At 38.1% G+C, this 20,504-nt stretch overlaps 1 protein-coding gene across 1 annotated transcript; it reads left to right on the top strand.

The window, feature by feature from the left end:
- The first annotated feature begins 226 nt into the window (after positions 1–226).
- On the top strand, positions 227–18,831 carry wdr36 (WD repeat domain 36). The gene is made up of 23 exons (XM_037533183.1): positions 227–492; positions 1,358–1,385; positions 1,839–1,939; positions 2,273–2,390; positions 4,244–4,376; positions 4,590–4,644; positions 4,737–4,869; positions 5,270–5,445; positions 5,706–5,826; positions 5,943–6,008; positions 6,167–6,250; positions 6,414–6,568; positions 6,667–6,781; positions 9,719–9,884; positions 10,850–10,958; positions 13,067–13,146; positions 13,591–13,698; positions 16,626–16,723; positions 16,830–16,972; positions 17,093–17,209; positions 17,327–17,408; positions 17,530–17,717; positions 18,502–18,831. The coding sequence occupies exons 1-23, from the start codon at positions 316–318 to the stop codon at positions 18,649–18,651; spliced, it is 2,703 nt and encodes a 900-aa protein (XP_037389080.1). The 5' UTR covers positions 227–315; the 3' UTR covers positions 18,652–18,831.
- The last annotated feature ends 1,673 nt before the right edge of the window (positions 18,832–20,504 follow it).

Raw genomic sequence — 20,504 nt, 5'->3', positions numbered from 1 at the left:
ATGTTTGATGTCACCTTTTTGAATTTATTTATATAGAACAAATAGAAAACAATTAAAAACTTTCAAATATACACAGTATGTCATTGCCTGTATTTCTTCAAAAGCCTTAAAATAAAAGCACTTTTTAAAATACATGTAGCCAGCAATTGATGTGTAGTCTGTGGTACTGACTAGGAACTGATTAAGAACGGGGCAGAAATACTAGACGGAATGTTTTAGTGTTACAACGGAGGTTGTGGTAACGAGGAGCATAACTAGCTGCATTACATTTCAGGAATGTGGTTTGATAATTTTTTCATGTAGATACAAAAGAGTATGACTTCAGTTAAAGAAACAATGTTTGTTGGAGAGAAAAGGGGAAGCTCGATATTCTGTGGATTTAGGGCGCTTGGACTTTACTCCAATCACCTACCACACGTGGTCCGTTTTCATAAGAAACACCAGGAGTTCTATGTGGTGACAGCAGTGGGTCGGTGCTTCCATACGTACAACGTAAGTTACTGAAATTACAGTGGCTGATTTCATAGTATTCTTCGGCGGTGATATGCTCTTTGTTTCTTGGGGATTACAAATCTTATTGTCTTGTTAGTTTAAATGAAATTGTCAGTCTGCCTACCCACTCGGCTGTCTGCATGCGGTATTCAGCATATAACCTAAAGAACATAGTTCCACAGATCGAGCTGATTGAGCTGTATTCAAATGAAAGAGTTTTCCCAGTCTACTTCAAAACAAAGCAACGTTACTGTAGTAACTTCGTTTATAAGATGGTTTTATTTAATGTCTACATTGTATACGTTGTACGTTCTGCAAATTTCTCCCATATATATCTTCATTATATATTATGTGTGTGTGTGTGTGTGTGTGTGTGTGTACACATACATGCATGCATGCATACATACATACTTATGTATTTATTTTGTAAAGACAATTTATAAAACACAGAAATTGGAACAAAACCCACCTGGAATACAATAGCTGAGAAATGTGACCACAGAGGAATAAAATGGAGACATTTGGGTACAGTAGCCCAGTGCAGCATAAATGAATCATGATCTGACCTCTCTGACAGATTATGTAATATTTATCACTTACACAGCTAAGCATGGTTTACCCCCACCATTAATGGCGGCACAAGTTAATTAGAAATAAATGGCCTGAATAACAAGGATATTAAGTGCTAAACACTAAATTTTAGGCAAAGAAGGAAAAAGAATATATATACAGACTATGTAGGAAAAAGAAAATCAACGCTTATTTGATGCTTTTTTTTTTGTTTTGTTTTCTGGTGCACCTAGTTTTTTTTTGTTAGCTTTGTTTTTCATGGAATGCATCTGACCTTTTTTGTCTGTTTCTGCAGGTAAAGAAACTGGGAATTGTTGCTGTCAGTAAGTGATGGAAATGTGTTTTTTGCATTTTGGACTGTAGATCACAATGTCTGTGCTTAATTTGTCACCAATGTATTTAAATATAAGCATCAACTGTAATCACAAGAATGAAAAACTTAAAAAAAATGTTTTTTTGAGAATATCGTAGGTGTTGTCAGTAGCTAAAAACAGACCAGCTGCATGTTTCATTGAAAATAGAAGTGTGATTAGTTCTTTTCAATAGAATGTAGTATAGTGAAGTATTATGTAGTAGTATAGTGTAGTAGTATGTGAAACAATATTAGAAATAAGTGACCTAAGAGTATTATTGTGCTCATAGTTTTGAACGGTATTTTCCTGTTTCAGTTTATCAAACCTCGGAAGAATGAAATATAGTGATGTATTGTGACAGTGTCTTTAAGGATTTTGATGTTGTATTTTTTGCCGTATTGTTTGATTCCCCCCCCCCCCCAGGTAATGCTCTTCCTGCGGACATTTCGTACCTTGCTGCTGACCGAATGCTTGTCTATGCTGCACATGGAAAAGTTATCTCAGCTTTTGCAAAGAACAGAAAGGTAAAGTGCAGACTGAGCATAGTTATGAGACTTGTTGAATGTGTTGTTAAGCTAGGTTTATTGGCTAATCATCTTACTATATCAGTTTAACAGTGTATTGTAAGATTGTAAGAGCAGTTAGTAAATTTGTTCACTAACTAAATTATGTTGTATAGTACAGTGCCTTGGCAGCATCAAACAGTATGTGATTATATATCCTTATATCTTCCCAGAGAGTATTGAGTAAGACAGACAAGGTTAAAACTGACGGCTGCTCAAAAGACATAGCTTAGACATAGACAAAGCTCTCAAACAGAGCGGTATGCTAAAATAGCAATACATCTTGCTGTTCAGGTTGTCCACACTTATGAAGGCCACCAAGCTGATGTCCATTTGTTACTGCCATTTGGAGACCATCTCATATCAGTAGACAAGGAAAATGCTGTCATCATCTGGGATGTCGATTCAGAAGGTTAACATCTCTTTTCACTGTTTTAATTGTAAAAAATTCCTGAATTGGAAATATATATATATATATATACAGTGCCCTCCATAATTATTGGCACCCCTGGTTAAGATGTGTTCTTTAGCTCCTAATAAATTGAGGGTTTTTTAAAATAATATAGGACCACGATGGAAAAAAGAGCAAAATCCAACCTTTATCTCAAGTGCATTTATTCAGTAGGAAAAAAATCCCACATTAAGAAATAATTGTTTAACATCAAATAATGTGTGCCACAATTATTAGCACCCCTGATGTTAATACTTTGTACAACCCCCCTTTGCCAACAAAACAGCACCTAATCTTCTCCTATAATGTTTCACAAGATGGGAGAACACAGAAAGAGGTATCTTCGACCATTCCTCTTTGCACAATCTCTCTAAATCATCCAGCGACCTGGGTCCTCTCACCTGCACTCTCCTCTTCAGCTCACCCCACAGGTTTTCAATGGGGTTAAGGTCTGGGGACTGAGATGGCCATGGGAGGAGCTTGATTCTGTGTGTGGTCAACCATTTCTGTGTAGATCTTGCCATATGTTTAGGGTCATTATCTTGCTGAAAGACCCAGTGACGACCCATCTTCAGCTTTCGGGCAGAAGCCACCAGATTTTGTTTTAAAATGTCCTGGTATTTCAAAGCATTCATGATGCCATGCACCCTAACAAGGTTCCCTGGGCCTTTGGAAGAAAAGCAGGCCCACAGCATCACTGATCCTCCCCCGTATTTCACAGTGGGCATGAGGTGCTTTTCTGCATACTCAGCTCTTGTGTTACGCCAGACCCACTTACAGCATTTGTTGCCAAAAAGCTCTATCTTTGTTTCATCTGACCAAAGCACACGGTCCCAGTTGAAGTCCCAGTACTGCTTAGCAAACTCCAAACGTTTACGTTTATGATTGTGAGTGAGAAAAGGTTTTTTCCGTGCATGCCTCCCAAACAGCTTGTTGGCGTGTAGATAGCGTCTGATGGTTGTTTTGGAGACTTCGTGACCCCAAGATGCTACCATTTGTTGCAGTTCCGTAACAGTGAGCTTTGGAGAACTTTTTATTTCTCTTATCATCCTCCTCACTGTGCGTGGTGGCAAAATAAACTTGCGTCCTCGTCCAGACTTGTTTACCACTGTTCCAGTTGTTTTAAACTTCTTAATAATTCCTCTGACAGTAGATACGGACAGGTGTAGGTGAGTGGCTATTTTCTTGTAGCCATTGCCTGACCTGTGAAGGTCAACACACATCTGCCTTACTTGAATGCTATGTTCCTTTGTCTTTCCCATGTTGAAGAGAAATGGCCTCTGTGTCACGTCATAATTATACCCCAGGGAAACAGGAAGTTGTGAATTGCTAATTAAATGTTCCTACATACTTTGATTAACTTCGTAAACTACTGTAGAAGTGACAGAAATTCTTTATTTACATTTATTTCCTAAGAATTGTTAGGGGTGCCAATAATTGTGGAACAGGTGATTTTATGAAGAAAAATTATTTCTTAGTCAGGGATTTTATTTTCCCCCTAAAACTCTACTTGAGTTAAAGGTTACATTTTTCTACAATTTTCAGTGTGACAGTATGTTGTCACAATAAAAACTGAATTTATTTTAAGGCTTTTGACACATCTTAACCAGGGGTGCCAATAATTATGGAGGGCACAGTATGTGTGTATGTGTGTATATATATATATATATATATATATATATATATATATATATATATATATATATATATATATATATATATATAATATTGTTAAAATGGAAGTTGTAATTCACATATTCATTGTTTTACAGCTTAATGTAATGTTTTTTGTTATTCTCATCTGTGTTGTCCAGATATGTACTTGCAGATTTTATTTGATAAAGCATCATTTGATGTTAGTGCTGTTATGCATCCAAGCACGTACCTGAATAAAATCCTGTTTGGAAGCAGTCAAGGAAGTCTTCAGTTATGGAATATCAAGGCAAAGTATGTTGTTCTTTGAAAGGTTATTAACAAACTGAATGCATTATTATTATTATTATTATTATTATTAATGTATTTAATTAATTAAACATTTTAATTTATTTATATTATTAGAAAACCTATTCTGATTATTGATGCTGTTCCTTAGAGTTTATGTTTGGCACCCAATTTCTGTGACCTTGCTATATTTTTCACCAAGCAACTTTTTCCCTTCAGCAAACTTCTCTTCATTTTTCCTGGATGGGAATCAGCGGTGACAATTCTTCAGCAGGTCAGTTGTGTTGCTCCACTCTAAACATGCTTTACTTTTGGCTTCTTTATTTAACTATTGGTTAGAGCTTATCTCTTCTCTTAATAAACTAGACTCCAGCTGTGGATGTGGTTGGTGTAGGTTTGGCTTCTGGACAGATCATTATACACAACATCAAATTTAATGAAACTCTAATGAAGTTTCAACAAGACTGGGGTCCAATCACTGCCTTATCCTTCCGGACAGGTAATTTTCACAAATCAATTATTTGAGTAGTTCAGTCAGTCCTTATTAAATTTGTTTCTTTCTCTTGTATAAAGAGTTTGATGTAGTATGTGTACCCTGTTAAACACCATACCGTGCATAAATATGAACAATTGTTGTAACAGCCCATTTTGAATTCTTCATGATTGAGATGTCACAACTATGAATGCAATTACATATGACTGCTCATTAAGCTTATGATCGTGTAACCTGGTCAAACAAAACGGACAACATGTCTGCAAAAATTGTCAGTCTATTTTTTTAATGAGATCAGTGGTCATTAGCTTACAAATGACATTTTCTACACAAAGGCAGTAATGTGCAATAGAAAAAGAGTATATGTTTCCATTTAGTTCACATATTTTTGTTTGTGCTTATGTAGATGGTCATCCAGTAATGGCTGCTGGTAGTCCTGTTGGGCATATTGGACTGTGGGATTTGGAGGAGAAGAGGCTGGTTGGTCAAATGAGAGACACGCACACCACAGCCATTGCTGGCCTCACTTTCCTTCACAGTGAGCCACTCCTGATCACCAACGGGGCTGACAATGCCATTAGGGTTTGTCTTTATCATCTTTTTCTTTTACCTTAAAAAGTAAAGTTAAATTCCATGTGCTATATGCCTGTTCCAGACTGGTGCAACTGATTTTTTTTAAAAATTTTTCCCAGAAAATATTAGTAAGACAGTTATTGCATCTTTATCACTCACATTTAAGAATAATTGAAAAAAAGTAGGATGTCTTATGATGAGTGAAAAACACTGGAGTTTTTAGCTGTGTGCTCCTTAATATTAATAATATGCTGTGCTGTATGGTGTAGGTGTGGATTTTTGATGTGGCGGGAGGAGAAGGACGTCTGCTGAGATTTCGCATGGGGCACAGTGCACCACCCACCAAGATTCAACACTATGACCAGAGTGGCCAGCACATTCTAAGTGCTGGTATTCCTCTTTGCTTCTACTACTGAGCTACTTATTGTGCTCACTGTTCATACTTTGAGACTCAATGTGAGGATAATGCACTTAAGTAACAAGATATGTATATATTACCTTATCAGGACAAGATGGTACCCTGCAGTCATTTTCTACTGTTCATGAGCGCTTCAATAAGAGTTTGGGACATGGTAACTTTTCTTACTAATCATCACAGTTCTGCCTCAAATTGAGCACGCCAGATAAGCAAGCACTGTGATTTCCAATTTTTAGTATTAACATCTCAAAATAATGTAATTAACAACATCCATTCATACTTGGAGTAGTGATATACTGATTCATTGTTCAGGCTCTCTAAACAAGGCAAAAGCCAAAAAGAAGAGTGTGATGTGCGACACTGCGAAACTGCCACCCATCACCACTTTTGCATTAGGTATGACTCTTTGAAGTGATACTTTGATTTAATGTATTTTGTATTTATGTTTTTTGTGTATATTGAATATTTCAGTCAAGTATTTTTTTTGAGTTTGCAATACTTTTTGTACAGTATGTATTATTATGTGTGTGTGTGTGTGTGTGTGTGTAACCCCACACAGAGAGTGCTCGTCAGAGCGACTGGGATAGCATTGTGGCCTGTCATCAAGGTTTTCTTGTCACCACCACATGGAACTATCAGAAAGGCTCCATGGGAGCTTACAAACTGGAACCAGAGCGTTTTAACAAGAACCGTGCCCTGACCGTTCATGCCACGGTAATGTTGTACAAATCCTGCATGCACAGTACATCTCTTAGAGTTTCTTGTTTTCGTTAGCTACAAGTTACACATTTTGTGTCTTTTTGCCTCTGCAGGCTGTAGACATCAGTTCCTGTGGGAACTTTGCAGTGATTGCCCTGTCTTCAGGACACATAGATGTGTACAATATGCAGTCAGGCCTACATAGAGGACAGTATGGAAAAGATAGAGGTGAGCACTTGTAAACAATGTGTGTGTGTGTGTGTGTGTGTGTGTCTGTGTGTGGACAAAAGTATTGGGACACCCCTCCTAATTATTCAGATGTTTAAGCCACACCCATTGCTAACGGGTGGAAAAAATTAGGCACATAGCCTGCAAACTTGATAGACAAACTTTAACATTAGATTGGCTTATACTCATGAACTCTGTGACTTTAAACATGGCACGGTCATTGAATGCCACCTCTACCACAATCAGTTTCAGTGTCTGACCTCGCATATGCTCTAGATGGGTACTTCTGGATGAATGGGTAAAACTGCCTAAAGATACACTCCAAAATCTTGTAGAAAGCCTTCCCAGAAATTTGGAAGCAGTTATATCTGCGGAGGGGGATTAATGTGTATGGATTTAAAATGGGATGTCATAAAAGCTCCTGTAGATGTCTCAACATTTTTGCCCATATAGTGTGTGTGTGTGTGTGTGTGTGTGTGTGTGTGTGTGTATGTATGTAAATAAATAAATGTATGTATGTATGTATGTATGTATATACAGTATGCATGTGAATCCTTCAGCATTATGTAAATTTTAAAAATAAGTTGAGATCTTCATTTAAGTCCTAACATTGGAAAAAGGAAAACCTAATAAAACGAACACAGGCAATTATATTGTTTTCTTTCATTTATTGAAAAGTGATATAATATTATATATTTTAGTTGACAAAGGTATGTGAATCTCTACAGTTATCAATTTCATGTAAGTTATATCTAGGGTCAGGATCAGTCCTTCGAATGGATGATAATCTGCTGTAAGTGTGGCTTACTAACAAGAAGTAAAAAAAAAAAATTGGGGTAAAATTTAAGGATCTGCAGGCCAGTCTTACACTGGATAATGTCATTTCTTAAGAGTCCACGATCAGACAAACCAGTGACGGAGAGTAGTGCATATGGAATGATAGCATGGGCAAAGCCAGTGCTGTCCAGAAGGAACACTGTTGCCCGTTTAAAGTTTCCTAAAAATCATGAGAAGGAAAAAGAAAACTACTGAAATAACAATGTTGATGATGAGGCAAAAATATATTTTATGACTTAAATGAGAAATGTGTTCAGCAAAACCCAAACACTGCATTTCAGCATTAGAATTAAAATAAGGTGGTGGCAGTATCGTAGTTTTGCTGCTGTTGGACCAGGGTTAGGGTTAGGATAACTTACCATCTTTTTATAACTTTTGAGTTCTGGAAATTCCACGGGAGAATGCTAGGGCATTAGTCGCTTAACTGGACGTTAAAAGAAGGTGAATCCTGCAGAATGACTGTGACCCTAAAACATCAGTAAGTCTACAAAGATGAGTTGAAACAGAAGTTTTACAGTTTGGAATGGCTGTGTCAAACTCCAGACCTTGATCCAACAGAAATGTTGTGGCAGAACTTAAGGTATGAAGTTGAAACAGTTCTCTAAAGAAGAATGGGTGAAAATTCCTCCAATTCAGTGTACTTGGCTGATCAACAGTTATAGGAACTATTTGGTTGAAGTCATTGCTGCTCAAGGAGGTCACACCAGTTACTGATAGCTGACTTTTATGTACTTTTGCCAACAAAGATGTTGGATCGCTTTGTTAAATAAATGAATGAAAAACTATACATTATTTGTGTGATTGGTTTTATTTGGTTTGGTTTGGTTGTTATCACTTAACTGAAGGTCTAGTTGTGTTTTAGATGCCATTTATGTAGAAATTTACATAATGCTAAAGGGTTCACAAACTTTCAAGCAGAACTGTGAAATCTTGTGTTTTCATACTGTGCGTGTATATGTGAGTAAAAGTTACATAATAATTCTATAAATAAATGCTTCAAAGAAAGTTTGTTCCTTTAATTGCTCATGGTGTCATTAGAGAAGTCATTGTCATGGTTGGATTTTCATGTAGCAAATAGAAGGCATATAGATGGTCAGTAATTTCACATAGTATGTAAATCATTTTAACAGATTGCGTCATACTTTGATTTTTGTATGGTGTATTGTTGTACAAACCTGATTCCAAAGTTGAGACCTTATTTGTAATGCAAATGAAACCTAAAGCAGTTGATAGTAAATTCTGTTTGACCTGAGTTAAATTGGAAACAATACAGAAACATGATATTTGATGTTTTTCCATATAAACTTCATTGTTTATGGTAAGTGTATGCCTATTCCAAAATTGATCCTTGCAACACATTCCAGAAATGTTGGGATAGGAGCATATTTACCATTTCTTTAACACAGGTGTTACATTACCTTTTCAGCATTTATTAAATGTTTGGGGACTAAAGACACTAGTTTATCCAGTTATAGGAGCAGTATGCTTTTACCGTTCTTCAGTTGAACATGTCTCAAATTGCACAAATTATATTTTGCACTTCATAATACTCCACACGTGATTACATCATGTCTTCTAAATTTCACAGTAGTGTATTGTGGACATAAATTTCAAGAATTCCATGTCATTCCAGAGAGACTGTGGCCAATTGTGCTCTCTTGGACTCCTAGCTATGGGTGGTTGTAGCATCACCAGGGATTGAACTCGCGACTTTCTGATGATAGGGCCAACACTTGGACACATAGGCCACTCGGGAGCCTCAAATGGGCCAAAATTTAACCCTGCAAAAAGCTGATTACTTCATACTATGGATGTCTAAAAGCTGTAATCGTCATTTAATGGCACTGCAACTAATGTTATTAAGTTGTGGTTCCTGAATATTTTTTTCACCCTTTTAATTGTTTGTTTATGCTTATGAATAGATACTTTTTTTGTTCAGATTTACAAGTTAAAAGACTATTTGTGTAAATTTTGCTGTAAAGTTTCCTTTTGCTCTATATATTCCTCCACTGCTAATGGGCACTTAGTAACTCTTGGATGCTCCAGAAGTTAAAGTTCCTCTACAGAAACCCTACTTATGTAGTGTTGTGTATTTTACAGCGCACTCCGGGCCAGTGAGAGGTGTTGCTGTTGATGCCCTCAACGAGCTCACAGTCAGCACTGGAGCTGATAGGCTGCTGAAGATCTGGAAGTTCAAATCCAAAGAGCTTTTACACACAGTCAGCCTGCCTGCATCCCCTGCTTCCACACTCTTGCACAGAGACAGGTCAGAGCTCTCAGATAACATGTGCCCATTACATTAAATGACCAAAGTCTGTAGTTATAGGAAATAAGAGGAATGTCTGCTTTATCTAGAAGAAGAATTAATGGTGTTTTAAGCAAGTTGAAAATGTTTATCAATCCCAAAAAAAGATAGAAAATAATAGTTTACAGTCAAATGTCATGGTGCAAATTGCACATTTGTTGTTTTTTGTAAGTGAAAATACATTGAAAATACAACAACAAAAAAAAAGTAAATGGGGTAAAATTTAAGGATCTGCAGGCCTATCTATCCACCATCAAAGAAACCAGTGACCAAGAGTAGTACATATGGAATGATAGCATGGGCAACGCCAATATTGTCCAGGAGTTGCCTGTTTAAAGTTTCCTAAAGATTACCTGATCTTTAGGAAACTTCAGTGTGCTGGTGTCTGTGACATCACAGAAACAATTAATTCAAAACAGGTTTTTTTTTTTTTCTTTTTCCTCAACTCTGTTGCCATGTATGGAACATATGGACTGGGTACTGACAGTACAACATTTTGAAGTTTAACAATGTTTACATTACAAAAGAACTTTGATATACAAAGATAAATTCCAAGATATGAGCCATTCAAAAGAGTAGTATCCAATATTTTTAAAAATTATTTTGTCAGAAATAATAAAAAAACATTATCCTACAGCATGATAACTCTGTGAGGCTCAGCTTGTACGGCACAGATTTGTCAAAATTTGCTGTTTAAGTAACCAGTTTAAATAAATCAGTAGAAAATGAACTCTCATATATTTATGCTGAATAACCATACCCATCTTTAGGAAGTATATCAGGAAGTAAAATACATTAGCATCCACAAGAATCCACACACATTTTTTAAATTATATGTAGTCAAGTGCTCATGTCAGTGTAATCAGGGGCTTAATATTGTGTAACTCTTAATTGGAAAGTTTTCTGCCTTGCTGACTGCTCCGTAGTGGAATGCTTGCCATTGCTCTCGATGACTTCACTGTCAGTATCTTGGACATGGAAACAAAGAGGATTGTACGGCGTTTCTCTGGACAGCGTGGACAGGTTAACGATATGGTGAGCATGAACATTTTGTTCTCCATGGCAAGATCTTGCCATTTCAAGAGCTATCCCAGCTCAAAATACAATTTGTTTGAATTGCCAGTGGTTTTCAAAGCTTTTACTTATACTATTCACAGTTGAGGAAAAGAAGGCAGCACTTTTCCATGAACCACAGTCTTCATCTGGTCCATAATGTACTGTTATTTGTTAATAATGTAAATTCTCAATGCAATTATTGTATTTGTTTTGATGCAAAAAAGAACATGATGAAACTTGCTAAGAATTAGTATATTCTGTCATAAACTACTTTTCATTTCAATTTGATGAAACCAATAATAATTCCCGAAGTACACTGCTCAAAAAAATAAAGGGAACACTCAAATAACACATCCTAGATCTGAATGAATGAAATATTCTCATTGAATACTTTGTTCTGTACAAAGTTGAATGTGCTGACAACAAAATCACACAAAAATCATCAATGGAAATCAAATTTATTAACCAATAGAGGCCTGGATTTGGAGTCACACACAAAATTAAAGTGGAAAAACACACTACAGGCTGATCCAGCTTTGATGTAATGTCCTTAAAACAAGTCAAAATGAGGCTCAGTATTGTGTGTGGCCTCCATGTGCCTGTATGACCTCCCTACAATGCCTGGGCATGCTCCTGATGAGGTGGCGGATGGCCTCTGAGGGATCTCCTCCCAGACCTGGACTAAAGCATCCGCCAACTCCTGGACAGTCTGTGGTGCAACGTGGCATTGGTGGATGGAGCGAGACATGATGTCCCAGATGTCCTCAATTGGATTCAGGTCTGGGGAACGGGTGCGCCAGTCCATAGCTTCAATGCCTTCATCTTGCAGGAACTGCTGTCACACTCCAGCCACATGAGGTCTAGCATTGTCCTGAATTAGGTGGAACCCAGGGCCAACCGCACCAGCATATGATCTCACAAGGGGTCTGAGGATCTCATCTCGGTACCTAATGGCAGTCAGGCTACCTCTGGCGAGCACATGGAGGGCTGTGCGGCCCTCCAAAGAAATGCCACCCCACACCATTACTGACCCACTGCCAGACCGCTCATGCTGAAGGATGTGGCAGGCAGCAGATGACGCTCTCCACGGCGTCTCCAGACTCTGTCATGTCTGTCACATGTACTTAGTGTGAACCTGCTTTCATCTGTGAAGAGCACAGGGTGCCAGTGGCGAATTTGCCAATCCTGATGTTCTCTGGCAAATGGCAAGCATCCTGCACAGTGTTGGGCTGTGAGCACAACCCCCATCCGTGGATGTCGGGCCCTCATACCATCCTCATGGAGTCGGTTTCTAACCGTTTGTGCAGACACGTGCACATTTGTGGCCTGCTGGAGGTCATTTTGCAGGGCTCTGGCAGTGCTCCTCCTGTTCCTCCTTGCACAAAGGCGGAGGTAGCAGTCCTGCTGCTGGGTTGTTGCCCTCCTACGGCCTCCTCCACGTCTCCTTGTGTTCTGGCCTGTCTCCTGGTAGCACCTCCAGGACACTACTCTGACAGACACAGCAAACCTTCTTGCCACAGCTCGCATTGATGTGCCATCCTGGATGAGCTGCACTACCTGAGCCACTTGTGGCTTTTCACTGAGTGTGAAAGCACCACCAACATTCAAAAGTGACCAAAACATCAGCCAGAAAGCATAGGTATTGTTTGTGGTCTGTGGTCCCCACCTGCAGAACCACTCCTTTATTGAGTGTGTCTTGCTAATTGCCAATAATTTCCACCTGTCGTCTGTTCCATTTGCACAACAGCATGTGAAATTGATTGTCAATCAGTGTTGCTTCCTAATAAGTTTGATTTACTTGAAGTTATATTGTGTTGTTTAAGTGTTCTCTTTATTTTTTTTTGAGCAGTGTAGTAAGCGATCTGAATCACATTCTGTATGCTCACTCAGAGCACAATTGCAGAGCATTCCACATTAAAGCAAGCATTGTGTTTCTTGTAGCAATCAAAAACACTCTAGCGCACACTACTCTGTGGGCAGATTTGAATGAGTTAAAGGGGACTTTACTAAAGCCTCTGAGTGTATCACCAACAGGAAGTTAGATAAGATTGGGTGAAAATATGTTCTTCTTTTTTTATTTTGTATAGACTTTCAGCCCGGATGGACGATGGTTGATAATAGCCTCCATGGACTGCACCATTAGAACATGGGACCTTCCCTCTGGCAGGTAAGACTATCATGGATGCTTTCTCATGCTTTGGTCATTTCCTTGAGCTGAGCGATGACCTGTGGTTAGCTTGTATGTGACCTTATGGCGGCTCATTAGCACAGCACTTCACCAGCCTCTGTAGAAGGGGAAGACCAGACTTTCTTTGCACTTGTTTCGCTTTCTGAATTATTTACTGCTTGATTTTGTGTGATGACCTTTTGTCGAGTCATCCCAGGTTGCTTTTGACAAAAAGCAACCTATGAAACTGTTGCAAGAGATAAAGCTTTATCTTGTCTAGGTTCACTGTGACACCTAATATGATGGTTTATCTTTGTCTGTGGAGTGTTTTATGGCTACTAAATCCCCTCTGTAGCCTTGTGGAAAGCACGCTTTCCCCTGTTTGCTCTCACTCTCTTTTTCTCAGTCTTGCTCTCACTCTCACTGTCTGTGTCGCCGGCACAGTTTGGTCGACTGTTTCCTGGTAGATTCAGCAGCCATCAGCATCAGTTTCTCTCCCACGGGGAACTTCCTTGCCTCCTCCCATGTTGACTGTCTGGGTATTTACTTATGGTAAGAGATCTTAGTAGTTGGTAATTTCATCATCAGTCAGTGTTCTTTTGTATATTTATACAAATTATAGATAGGAATCAGGAAAGAAGGAGACAAGTGACTCCTATGCAAATAGATTTCTTTTAAAGTTTTCCATAGTTTCTGTATTGATTATACACTGTGTGCACAATTATTAGGCAAGTGAGTATTTTGACCATATTATAATTTTTAGGCATATTTTCTAACTCCAAGCTGGATAAACTTGAATGCTTAATGGATTTAAGCATAGCAGGTGATGTGTATCTGTATAATGAGGGAGGGTGTGGCCTAAGGAGGTCAACATCCTATGTCAAGGTGTGCATAATTATTAGGCAGCTTTTTTCTTTAGGCAAAATGGGCCAAAAAAGAGATTGAACTGACTCTGACAAGTTAGAAATTACCAAAAGTCTCTCACAGGGATGCAGAACTCTTGAAATTGCTAAGATATTGGGCCGTGATCACAGAACCATCAAACGTTTTGTTGCAAATAGTCAACAGGGTCACAAGAAACATGCTGAGAAAAAAAGATGCAAAATAACTGCCAAGGATTTGAGAAGTATCAAGCGTGAAGCTACCAGGAACCCATTATCTTCCAGTTCTGTCATATTCCAGAACTGCAACCTAGCTGTAGAATCAAGAAGTACAAGATGTTTAGCGCTCAGAGACATGGCCAAGGTAAGGAAGGCTGAAACCCGACCACCACTGAACAAGACACACAAGCTGAAGTGTCTAGACTGGTCCAAGAAATATCTGAAGAGAGATTTTCCAAAGGTTTTATGGACTGATTAAATGAGTGACTCTTGACAGACCAAATGGATGGGCTCGTGGCTGGATCAGTAACAGGACATACCTCCACTTCGAGTCAGACGCCAGCAAGGTGGAGGTGGGGTACTGGTATTGGCTGGTATTATTAAAGATGAGCTGGTTGGACCTTTTCGTGTTGAAGATGGGCTCAAAGTCAACTCCCAAGCCTACTGCCAGTTTTTAGAAGACACTTTCTTTAAGCAATGGTACAGGAAGAATCTGCATCTTTCAAAAAGACAATGATTTTTATGCAGGACAATGCTCCATCACATGCATCCAAGTACTCTTCTGCATGGCTAGCCAGTAAAGGCATTAAAGATGAAAAACTTATAACATGGACCCCTTCCTCACCTGACCTGAACCCAACTGAAAACTTGTGGGCAATTCTTAAACGGGAGATTTACAGTGAAGGAAAACAGTACACCTCTCTGAACAGGGTCTGGGAGGCTGTGGTTGCTGCTGCACAAAAAGTTGATCGTCAACAGATCAAGAAACTGACAGACTCCATGAATGGAAGGCTTATCACTGTTATTGAAAAGAAGGGTGGCTATATTGGTCACTAATTTTTTTTTTTTTTTAATTTCTCAGAAATGTTCATTGGAAAGCTTTGTGTTGTTTGTTTATAATTCTCACTTGAACAGATGAAAATAAAGTGAGATGGGAAAATTTAGCTGCGGAATAATTCTGCACCATTATAGTTGCCCAATAAATGTGCACATATAGATATTCTAAGAAAGCCAAAACTTCACTTTATTTTTCTTAAACATTCACGTTTGAGGTTTATTAACATTTTGCATTAACCGAGAGCACTGTAGTTGGTCATTAATAAAAATAAGACTTGCCCAATAATTGTGCACACAGTGTATTGGCTCAGCAGTTTCTTACATGGTCCATACTAAGTAGGGGTGGTCAGTATTGCAAAAATTTAATGTTAGGATTCTTCAAGACATTTTCATGATACACAACACATATCATTGAATTCATTTTTTTGACGAAGAGGTAGAAATATCCTAAAAAACACACAGTAGCGCAACATTTTAAAAAATTTGTTTGAAAGACTATCATTTATATTTAGTTTTTGGCATACTGCCCAGCACTAAAACTCACCAGGCCTAATTTTGCTCTCTTTGTAATGAAACTTGCAGTCAGTCGACTTTTTTTGAAGTACTGACAACCTCAAGTAAGCATATTGGGATGTAATGTTCTGTAATTTATTAATATAAAAATAAGCACTCTTATTTCTCATCCCTTTTACTCTTGTAAATTCTGTGGTTTGTTATGTCAAATAAGTATACTTGGCGGAATGTGAATGTCAGAAAAATGTTTTTGGTTACTTGAAAACATAAATGTTGTAATGAATTGAATAAATTACTAAGCAATTATTACGCAATACAGTCTTCCATGCTCTCTGGCTTCCAAGCTGAGTTGTCCTGGATTTTGGCTGTAAATGGCAAGATCTGACTTTGAAAGAGGGTTCACTATTGGACAGGAGCTTTAATCATAAGACTGCTCCATCTGGCGAGTATTTCAGTAGGAACAATGACATTTTGCATTCTGATCTATGGAACGGAATACATCAGTAAATAGGGTTGAAAATCATGGTTAAAAGCACATCATGACCATGATACTTGTGCACTAGTGCAGGATATAAGGAAAAATGGAAGTGAACGCACTATAAACCTTCATCAACTATTACATAGGGAGCTTGAAAATTGTGTGTTTATCTTAACTTTTTAACAGTTATGAGAGGCTGCCACTTGTCATTCTATTAAATTTTGGAAATTGCGGATGAATTAATACGGATTCAGGAAGCCTCCAAATCTGAGGCCAAAACTGACTTATGGGGCCTTGATCCCAGTGATGATATTGCAAATATTGTGAACTGGCACATGAATGAGAAGAATATGGATAGTTCAACCTTGTTACTTTACAGTGGTATTTGCATAATCATGTCTTTTAGTAATTTGTGTAATCATGTCTTTTAGTGCTTTTGAAACATTCTACTAACTAGGATTCACAGAGATACTTTGTGGTTGTGAAAATGAGTGTATGTCGAGCTGTGTTGTTAAGTATGACTGAGCATCATTCTGAACTCCATGTTCCAGGTCCAACAACACACTGTGTAGTTTGGTGTCGTTGCGCCCTCTACCTGCAGACTATGAACCTTTTGTGGCGATCCTGCCTGGCTCTTGCTTAAGCAAAGGCATGTAATTCCTACAGCAATTCTTACATTAACTTTCATATACAACAGCAAAGTTAGTGTTGTAATCATACATGCTGGGATCTGTTTTAATGGCATGTCTGAGCAGATGACGAAGAGGAGGATACAGATGCTGATAACTTGAAAATGGCAGAGTATGTGTCTCCTGCACAGCTTGACGAACAGCTAGTCACTTTGTCTCTGCTGCCTGACTCTCGGTGGAAAAACCTTCTTCACCTGGACATCATCAGGGTATGTGTGTGGGAGGAGTGGATTTCTTCCTATGTGTAAAGCAACATTTGTATACTTTTTTGCTTCATTACTTTGCCTTGATTCTCTCACAATTACTTACACACAACTGTCTTTTAACAGACAAAGAACAAGCCAAAAGAACCCCCTAAAGTGCCTAAAGCAGCTCCCTTTTTCATCCCCACCATTCCAGGGCTCGTACCTCAGTTCGCCCTCCCTGACACATCATCAGAAGAGCAAGTAAACGACTTTCATGTTCTAATTAATTTGAAGAACTGTTGGTCAGTCTGTACCTGCTTTGTGGGTTGGTCATCACTTACCACCATTAGCCTAAATTCACTTTCCCCCTCCCCACAGTCAAAAGTGGTTAACCTGGGAGCACTAGCACAGAAGTCAAGTTTCTACCTCCAGCTTGAAGAAGCGCTAGATACTAATCTCTGTAAGGCCCAAAAATTACACTACTGCATGCACACTTTTGACCATCGTTGCAAAAGAATATGATGCCTTAAACACAAAAAATTGTAAATTGTCTATTCACCTGATGAAATTCTGTGTTTTAGATGAGGGTCCAGTGCAGCTCTTGAAGGAGTTGGGCCCTTCTGCTATTGATACAGAGCTGCGAGGCCTGGCACCAGGTATGGGAGGAGATATTTGTGTCATGCAGAGCTTCCTCAAGATGATTGGCAGCATGTTGCTTTCGAGGCAAGACTTTGACCTGGCTCAGGCCTACCTTGCACTCTTCCTCAAGGTCAGTCCTACCAGATTTTCATGACAAGTGGCCTTGTAATAAATAAGATTGATCACAATTTGTTAGTGGTTATGTAAAGAGGCCTGCCACCAAGTTTTGTTTGGGTACTGTTTTGCCTTACAACACTCTGCATATACCATTTAAAAATAGCTTTTAGGTCAAAAGCCAGTCTAAAATGTCTACAACGTTTTAAGTGTCAGGCAAAATATTTACCGTTTAATGTAATAACTTTTTGATGAAGATATTAGAGACAAATGCTTCAGGCATCTAGTTTCATATTTCATATACAAACTCCTAATAACTTTTAAGATAACTGTTTATATTTTAACTAATTTATTTATATTTTAACAACTGCATTATGCAGGATTTTTAAAAATCTGTGTTTCCTATGTAATTATATAGGTACAGTTGATTTGTATTGGCTTTTTGCCAAACAAAGCCAACAAAAGAAAATGTGTAGGCTATATGGCATCTGCCAACCACGTTCTTGTTATATGTGACTACTGTTTGTGAAAAGAAGGAAATTATAAAAAAAAAAATAAAATAGTAAGTGATGCATAATAGTAGGTGGCAGCAGATAAGCTGCAATTTTATTGTTATTACAGATTGATAAATGCGTGTACCTTAAATATTAGGCCTGTATTTTGATTTGGCAAAATAGGTTTTTGAAAGCCACATAAGAACAGATTTCTCTTCCAAAATATTATGCTAAAACACTATAGCTATGTGTGCATTCAGGTGTTCTTATCTTGCGGTTGTTGACTCCTGTTTTATTTCACTTTAGTTGCACCTGCGGTTAATTGCTGAGCAGACTCTTCTCATGGAGGAGGCGGGGAACGTTTTGGAGCTATTGGAGGAGACATGGACTTCCATGCAGACCATCCTCAACCACAGCATGTGCCTCCTGTCCTACATCAAGAGTGCTTTGCTGTAGAAAACACTTAGGCACTCACTGTTTTTTTTTTTTTTTTCTTTTTTGTAATATGCGAAGTTACAGAACTTACATATGCAATGTTTTACATTTTTCTTCCTAGAACCTATAATGGATTTAAAAAAAATAATACAGCGAAAAGCTTTGGTGGTTTATAGTTATATTAAAGAAAGACATAATTCACCAGTGTCATATCAATTTATGAACATTTTGTTTTTCTGTTAAATATTGAAAGATGGTATAAATGGTTTAACTTCAAGGAGCTGTCCAGCCTCAGTAACACATCAGAATGAGCAAAAGTGAAATCTGTACTGTCACTTCCCCAAACATCTGTTCTGCACGGAGTGAATTTTAACAACTAAATGGTAATTTTTATTTTTTTGTTTAATTAGAAAGATATTGTCACTGTAACTGACTCAGATGTTAGAAAGTAGATGGATAACCTCAGGACTGGCAGTGTTTATAATTGAGGAAATATGAAGGTTGTATTTGATGCTGAGCAGGTTTGGAACAGATGGGCCTCCCTGTGTGGGAGAGCTCCGGAGCAGTCATGCTCTGCTTGAGTCTTAAAGAATGACCAGTCATGCAGGCCAGGATGGATTAGGACTCCAAATGGGGGATTGTTCTTTAAACCTGCATTTGTTGGTGTTTAATCAAAGTGTTATGGGGAAGCAATGATGCTGTTTTTACTTTTGGATTTTTAAAAACCAACAATCAAAAAAAAGAATTGACAAAATGAACTAAAAATGCGTCACCTGCTTTTCCAGGGTTTCTTTTTAAATTGGCTGTAGTCTACTTGGAAGGCATTACATTCAATGTTGGAATATTACTGTGATTATTTGGTGCCATGCATCCATAAGAACATTTGTGCAGTCAGATACTTATGTTGGATGATTAGTTCTGGATCACAAACATTCCACTCCATTGTAGGTATTCCATGGTGCTCCATCACTCCAGAGAACGCAATTCCACTGTGCCCTAGAGCTCATGTGTCAAACACAAGGCCAATCCAATACAATCTGGCTGCAAGAGTATTTTAATTTTCTGTTTATATTAGCCTGTTTCACAGTGCACTGTACTACAGTTCCCAGCATGCACTACAATGTAATGTGCACTCAATCTCAAAACACACTAACTGCATTTTAGCTGCAGGTCAACCAACATAAACATGTAATATAAGCTCAGAAGCTGAGCCCAAGTCTTAATGAACTTGGAGCAAAGAAAGGATATTTCTGAAATATTAATGTTTAAAGGTCTACTTCAACTGCCTGTACTTTACAGTTGAGGTTTTTGTGTATTTTGAATAAACAATGGCCAGTTAGGCCTACAGCACAACATGAACCGAAAAGAAAAACAATTTTTATCTGGCCCACAGATTTGAGAAGATTTTTTTAATGTGGTCCATTTACTGCTCTAGAGCTTTTTACCCCTCCACCTGAAGCTTGTCATTGCACATAGTGACCTTAGTTTATGTGCAACTGCTCCAAAGCTCATTCTATGAGTAAAGCCTTTTTATAGACCATATTCAAATAACATTTTGGCAGTGGAGGGCCAGTGTCAGGAATGGGTCCAAATTAAAGTAGATGAATTTGCTAATTAGAAGTGGTTTCTCTGACATCATAAGAATCATAAAAGCGACTACACAATTCCTTGTGGTTTCCAGTCAAGTAAAGGTATTGATTCTTGATGTTTGGAGGAAAAATGCTCAAAGAATGAATTCTCATAAAATTATTTAGTTAAGGAGAGCTTCGTGATCTCATGCATCTTGTCACAATGTAACATTATTACTGACGTTAAAATGGGAGTTGCCTGCTGTTAATGTGATGGAGAAGGAGTTGTGTAATTGGTATTGTGAC

This window comes from Pygocentrus nattereri, chromosome 23 (assembly GCF_015220715.1).
Source record: "Pygocentrus nattereri isolate fPygNat1 chromosome 23, fPygNat1.pri, whole genome shotgun sequence".
Classification (NCBI taxonomy): domain Eukaryota; kingdom Metazoa; phylum Chordata; class Actinopteri; order Characiformes; family Serrasalmidae; genus Pygocentrus; species Pygocentrus nattereri.
Note: the sequence above shows the minus strand (reverse complement) of the source record. Positions and strands in the feature narration are given on the sequence as shown.